This window comes from Pseudorasbora parva, chromosome 14 (assembly GCF_024679245.1).
Source record: "Pseudorasbora parva isolate DD20220531a chromosome 14, ASM2467924v1, whole genome shotgun sequence".
NCBI classification, from domain to species: Eukaryota; Metazoa; Chordata; class Actinopteri; order Cypriniformes; family Gobionidae; genus Pseudorasbora; species Pseudorasbora parva.
The window spans coordinates 46,587,413-46,594,888 of NC_090185.1; the positions used below are offsets into that span (position 1 = coordinate 46,587,413).

The following is a 7,476-nucleotide window of genomic DNA, read 5'->3' on the forward strand; positions in this document are numbered from 1 at the left end:
AATGAGCAGAGAAACATTGATGATATGCTGCCTGATGCTTTATTCAACGGCAGTGACTGTGTTTGCTGATGCAGTTATGAGCTGTTTGTTGAGTAATTTATCACATGCGTGTGTGCTATTGCTCACAATGAACCACAAAAAGTGAAGTTAAAGTCATGTTTCTAAATTCTTTCACTACTACACCTTACACATGTGAAAGGACTCAAATGAAGTTTTACGATACAAACACCCATAATTACTAGTTTTAAAATGAGAACTGTTTGAAGCAATCAGTTTTCCAAATGAAAAGTTACCTTTCATGGTATTATTACGGTAAAATACTGTAAAAAAGGAGAGCTGTATATAAACAGTAGAGGGCTGTAAATTAACAGTACATTGCTGGCAACCACAGCTGCCAGTAGATTACCATTATTTTATGACACAATATTTTACAACAGTGCATTTCAGCTAAGGAGCTGCTAAAAGCAGAAGAAAAACTCATACTGGTTTGAAAGAATTTGAGTGTGACTAAATTAACATTTTTATTTTGGGATGAACTATCCCTTTAAGCAGCTTAAGCAATAGGAGCACAAAATATAGACCATTTCACCTGTGATTTTGCTATGGCCTCTACCACTTTCAGGCAACAGTTGAGAACCTGCGTGTAAATAAAACATAGAAACTCAATATAAACAAATCTCCCCATTAATTACTATCTTCGAATGTGTCTTTGAACTGTGTACCGTTCCCTCAATGTCTTTCTCCAGTCCCAGAGAGCACAGGTCTGATCGTTTCAGCTTTGTGTTATATACAGTTGCCAGAAGCTCGTATTTGCTCTTCCCGACATCCAAAGCATTGTTTAGCTAACATACAGATAAAGACACATACATGCTTAGCCTGATGAACAGCATTTTGTAAAGGCAAATCCCAAAAAATAACTTACCAACTGCTGTTGTCTCTCATTTGGTATGGTTCCCCAAAATGATTTCCTTGGTTTAACCATGTTTAGGCTTGTTACCACAGGATTTGGACATTTAGGGTCACACTGCGACTGGACAGCTGTACATAAGGAAAAGATTAAATTTTTTTACTTAAAGTTAAGAAAAATCACAAACTTCAATGAGTTGAAGAAAACCCTCAACCTGTAGGCATTTCTGTCTCATTCAGAGTGGTATTCAAAGTTTGGGTTGTCTTTGAATAATGTGGTTCCGCATCTGCTCCTATGTATGCGTTATAAATATATAGTTATTACAATAAATCAATTTGAATGATCCATTCACATGCAGCACATTAATAAAATGTATACATTACCGAGTATGACCTTTCCATTGGAATCTAATAGCAAATTATGATTGCCACTGAACAATTTCTTGAATTGTTCCAACTTCTTCCGGTTCCGTGCGAGGTTCCGGTGGTGAAGAATGTTTCGAGCAAGAAATATGTGCACAGATGGTCTTAACATATTCATGAAGTAATTGTTTCTCTTTACTTCAGAGAACAGCTGCTCTGCACACTGACTGTTGATCTTTCCAGCCAGCTCTGGTACAAGACCAATAGTGTGCAGCACATCTCTCTTGTCTTTACTATTGTTTTGGTGGAAAACGTCACACAGACAATAGTGCTCGGAAGAACCGGTCAATGGGTGGCAATCAGGATCCACAGTTTTTTTCCTGTGAGCAAGCCAGGGAAGATGAACCTTTAGCTTCCCTTCTTTTGCTTTTTGTACATTTTCAGACGAGGGGTCTTGTACTCTGCCCTCAAAGGGATGGAAAGGTGGGTGAATTGGCTGTCTCTTATTTGTGTGTGCCACTAATCCTCTAGGGTAATCATAAATTGTAACATTGGGAAAATGTTTCCAAGACAACAAAAGGTCTGCAAAGTCACGTGGACTCTCTGCTCTCAAGTTAAATTTAATAGAATACACAATCCCACAAGGACACATGATCACACCCAGGCCACCTAAAAGAACAAAATATTTGAATGAAAACGATTCTGAAAGATCAGTGAAATCCTTCCAATAAATACATATGAAATTATAGGGATACGAGTAATTATATTTTCGTTAATGTTTATTTTGTAGTACTGTATTGTATTAACTTCATTTAGTAACAAAAAAACATCACTTACCAGAAGCACCCCACACCTGTTGAAACACTTTGTTGTAAGTCACTCTATTTGACATTTTATTGCGAAGTCTGAGGATGAGATCCATTTTGGAGCCAACAACTTCAACCCCACATTGTCGACACAGCTTTTTCAAATCTGCAATCTGATAAAATATGTCAATTTGAGAGCCGGTTCAGAATTTTTATATATATATATATATATATATATATATATATATATATATATATATATATATATATATATATATATATATATATAGCACATATATAAAGCAACCCTATACATACCACTGTACTATGCAGACAGCAGTGTAATAATAGCTTCATGTGATAAACCAAAACGCTGAACTATTTAAACAACCATTTACCTTGAGGTGGAGCAGCTCATCACCAAGCCTTTCCTCAGTAAAAGGCACATCAATGTCACTCTCATCATTTGAGGGTTGAACCTTTGCACTCTCTGTGTTTAATACCATGGCAGATTTCCTTGTTTTTGGACCTATCCATGGGGACCAGTTGTGGTAACTAGGTGAAACTGTAAATGGGTTTTCTTTGCCACCTTGAGGATAAAAATACAGCCATGTATTGCATGTTTTTTATAGATATATATGGTAAATACTTGCCAGTAGGATTAGAGAAAACATGTAAGTTGGCTTCTCTATTAAATGCTTCTTCATTTTATAAGTTTTGTATATTTGGGACTTTTAGAAATATGGAAAGCTGCTGCAAATATTGCAGTGTAAGTTTGGAAATAATAATTGAACAACACTAAGCCATATCACAATATCTGCATCAGAATCAAAACTTACTTGCGTAAAACCCTCTGCTTATAATGTCCATTGCCACTGCATTCCAAAACTCCTCTATGTCAACATGACCATCATAAGACGCAGGTGGAGACGGAATTTCACTGACTGCGACATAAATAAACTTAATTCAGCTACATATGTGAATTATCAAATTTAAACCAAAACACAAAACTATAATTGGAACCAATTCAACTACAATAACTTTATACATACCTGGGATGCTGAAAACTCCTTTTTTATGAAGGTCCATAATGACGGTACATGGACTGTATCCACAGGACACGCATGAGTAAAGGTAGTCCAGATCACACAAGGCTTCAAAGTGAAGATACGCCTGCATGATGAGGTCACCTTTGGGCAAGGACTCTCTCTCTGTGCCTTCAATTATCTGCACAACCCTACCTACAGCTGTGTGATTCTGGAAGGACCACAGAAAAGAAGAAGAATATAGAATATAGAAGAAAGAATATAATATAATTTATATATATATATATATATATATATATATATATATATATATATATATATATATACACACACACACACACACACACACACACACACACACACACATATATATATATATATATATATATATATATATATATATATATATATATATATATATATATATATATATATATATATATATATATATATATATAAAAATAGCAGGTATAATTTTACTAATATTGTACCTGTAGAGAGTTTCGCAAAACCACACACAAATGTAGCGAGAGGATTACGTGATCGTTGAAGTTGTGCAAACCCTCACTCCACTCTTGGTATCTGTATGTGAGGTTGCATTTATGGCACAGCTTGTAGTAAGTAGATACACCTGATATTAAAAAAATATTTACTGATATCTATCAAAAGCAACAACATTAAAAAATATTTATCAAAGAAATACAAAGGTATCATACCCATAATCACCCCATTGAACGTAACAATCTTTGCCCGGCAGGTTATCATCCTTGGGTCACTCAAAACTCCCTTGCAAACTTGGCATTCAACTTCCTCAGGCACAAGATGTTTTGGGAAATTATTCAAAGCCTTTCCATGTTTTGACATTTGCAGAGTGGTCTGTGGAATTTCTACTGGAATTTTCTTATTTTCCAGCACATATTTCATCATCCTTTTAATGGTAGGAGAGTTGGGGGGATATGAAACATCTTGACAGCCTGCATCATCATTACTTGTATGTGCAGTGCTGAAAACCTCCTCCGAACTCCTGACCCTCTTAAAGAGCTCTGGCATCATCTGAAAAAGATGCCACTTTGCTGTAGCTTTATGGACGCATGAGTGGCGAGGTCGGGCACAAGGACAATGCCAGTTATTTTTCTTTTTATTGTAAGCCACCATGACTCTTCCCATCCTGCTGTAATAGGTCACTGTTGGTTCAAATACAGAGATGAAACACTTTGTTGATGGTCCTCCAACAGTGACATGAAAAGACAGCGGTGTCTCTGCAGCATTTGCCTCTTGCTGCAACTTTAACAGCTGGGCTTTCCTTGTTTCACCAAACCACTTTTGTTGCACCAGCTGAGCGAGACTGTCCTCTGTCAGTGCAACATCAGGATTGGCAACTTGCTTAAAAAAACATAGTGATTTGATATGGCAGCACTCAAACGGCAGTATCCCAGTGTTATGAGCAAACTCTGAATTTAAAATACACTGGTCAAGTTCACATTCCGAGCGATAGTTTGGGCCCCAAGTATTTTTTATAACATGTATGGGTATTGCGTGACCATGAAAAGCTTTTTCAACAGCAAAAAGGCCAATTTTTTCATCAATGCACTGAGATAGAAAGTGCCTCTCAGGAGTAATTGTATTGTGCTTTTCAGTGTGATGCCTTCTAATGTGGGTTCGTAGATTTTTAGCCAACAAGGTCAAATCACATTGGCTGCAAGTGACAGTCCTCTTTGTCGAGCATTTGGGGAGGATGGCTGGTGACTGGACAGAGGGCGGCTGAGGACCAGACGGCCGGACAGAGGGTGGCTGAGGACCAGACGGCCGGACAGAGGGCGGCTGAGGACCAGGCGGCCGGACAGAGGGTGGCTGAGGACCAGGCGGCCGGACAGAGGGCGGCTGAGGACCAGGCGGCCGGACAGAGGGTGGCTGAGGACCAGACGGCCGGACAGAGGGCGGCTGAGGACCAGGCGGTTTGACAGAGGGCGGCTGAGGACCAGGCGGCCGGACAGAGGGCGGCTGAGGACCAGGCGGCCGGACAGAGGGTGGCTGAGGACCAGGCGGCCGGACAGAGGGCGGCTGAGGACCAGGCGGCCGGACAGAGGGTGGCTGAGGACCAGACGGCCGGACAGAGGGCGGCTGAGGACCAGGCGGTTTGACAGAGGGCGGCTGAGGACCAGGCGGCCGGACAGAGGGCGGCTGAGGACCAGGCAGCCGGACAGAGGGCGGCTGAGGACCAGGCGGCCGGACAGAGGGCGGCTGAGGACCAGGCGATTGGACAGAGGGCGGCTGAGGACCAGGCGGCCGGACAGAGGGCGGCTGAGGACCAGGCGATTGGACAGAGGGCGGCTGAGGACCAGGTGATTGGACAGAGGGCGGCTGAGGACCAGGCGGCCGGACAGAGGGTGGCTGAGGACCAGACGGCCGGACAGAGGGCGGCTGAGGACCAGACGGCCTGACAGAGGGCGGCTGAGGACCAGGCGGTTGGACAGAGGGCGGCTGAGGACCAGACGGCCGGACAGAGGGTGGCTGAGGACCAGGCGGCCGGACAGAGGGTGGCTGAGGACCAGGCGGCCGGACAGAGGGTGGCTGAGGACCAGGCGGCCGGACAGAGGGTGGCTGAGGACCAGACGGCCGGACAGAGGGTGGCTGAGGACCAGACGGCTGGACAGAGGGTGGCTGAGGACCAGGCGGCCGGACAGAGGGTGGCTGAGGACCAGGCGGCCGGACAGAGGGTGGCTGAGGACCAGGCGGCCGGACAGAGGGTGGCTGAGGACCAGGCGGCCGGACAGAGGGTGGCTGAGGACCAGGCGGCCGGACAGAGGGTGGCTGAGGACCAGGCGGCCGGACAGAGGGTGGCTGAGGACCAGACGGCCATTTCAGTGATGACGATACATAGAGCGCAGACCAATCAGAACACATGACAGTGATGACGATACATAGAGCTTAGACCAATCAGAACACATGACATTGATGACGATACATAGAGCTCAGACCAATCAGAACACATGACAGTGATGACGATACATAGAGCTTAGACCAATCAGAACACATGACAGTGATGACGATACATAGAGCGCAGACCAATCAGAACACATGACAGAGATGACGATACATAGATCGCAGACCAATCAGAACACATGACAGTGATGACGATACATAGAGCGTAGACCAATCAGAACACATGACAGTGATGACGATACATAGAGCGTAGACCAATCAGAACACATGACAGTGATGATGATACATAGAGCGCAGACCAATCAGAACACATGACAGTGGAAGCGAGGCCAAGATGGCGCTGTGACAAGTGGACGCGTTCATAACGTCTCGTCAGGAAATTTTGAAATAGGACGATTATATATCCATATTAATAAAGACATTGCCATTTATGAAAGTGTAAGTGATTGCTCTCTTCACTTTACCCCCCTTGTGCCAACCTATCTATGGGTAGAAGAAAAAATAGACAAACTTCCAACGTGACAACAGCGAATGCGACTATGTCAACTATGGAGCCTGTTTTAAATGCTGATGGAAATGATAACACCGTTTCCTCTGTGGAATTGATTTCGTCGGAGAATACTGTGGATCATAACTGGTTCGATTCACACCCAGATTTGAGTGATCTCCTTGCTACTCCCCTGCCTGAAACTCCATTAAAACCCCTGTCAAAGAAAACAAAGCAGGAGCACATGGAAAGTGACTTTTCAGCGGAAATCCTGAAGGCCATTTCTGACTTTCTGACGAACTTTCTGACAAATACGACAAGATGTTTATGAAAATCGACAAAAAAATCTCTGTAATTGATGCAACGACTGGATCTACTGCTAAGCAGATTGAAACTTTGTCTTCAACTGTTACTCAACTTGTTACCGAGGTAGCATCACACAAGGAGTCTCTGAAAGTTGTGACAACGGAGATTCAGGTGCTACAAAAGACGAATAAAACCCTGAAGGAAGAGGTGGGTGAATGTAAGCGTTACACTTGGAGATGGACCTTAAAGCTACATGGCGTGAGAGAGAAGGATGGCGAGGATGCCCGGAAAGCTGCTATCGATGTCCTTAGCAACGTAGTTCCTGGTATCAGCGACAACCTTGAGGATGCAGTTGACATTGCACATCGTCTTGGCCAGAGAAGAAAGGATGGGTCCCACAGATCCATCATCATTCTTTTTGCTCTGCGTCGTTTTCGTGATGTCGTTTGGCAGGCTGCCAGAGGATGCAAATTTCTCATCGAAAACAAGTTGCGACTCACGGAAGCCCTTTCACCAGAAGATAGAGCTGCCAGAGAAAAACTGTGGCCCCGTGTTAAGAAAGCCAGAGAAGAGGGAAAGAAAGCTTCTTTTCGTGGTTCGTTTGCCTTAATCGACGGGA

At 43.4% G+C, this 7,476-nt stretch overlaps 1 protein-coding gene across 1 annotated transcript; it reads right to left on the reverse strand.

Moving 5' to 3' along the window:
- Positions 1-553: 553 nt before the first annotated feature.
- On the reverse strand, positions 554-6,025 carry LOC137039818 (uncharacterized). Its single transcript, XM_067415091.1, has 11 exons — positions 3,838-6,025; positions 3,613-3,752; positions 3,128-3,332; positions 2,915-3,019; positions 2,474-2,664; positions 2,107-2,248; positions 1,291-1,938; positions 1,122-1,199; positions 923-1,038; positions 723-842; positions 554-637 (listed from the first exon to the last, which is right to left on the reverse strand). Exons 1-11 carry the CDS (start codon positions 6,023-6,025, stop codon positions 554-556), a joined length of 4,017 nt encoding a protein of 1,338 aa, XP_067271192.1.
- Positions 6,026-7,476: the final 1,451 nt, after the last annotated feature.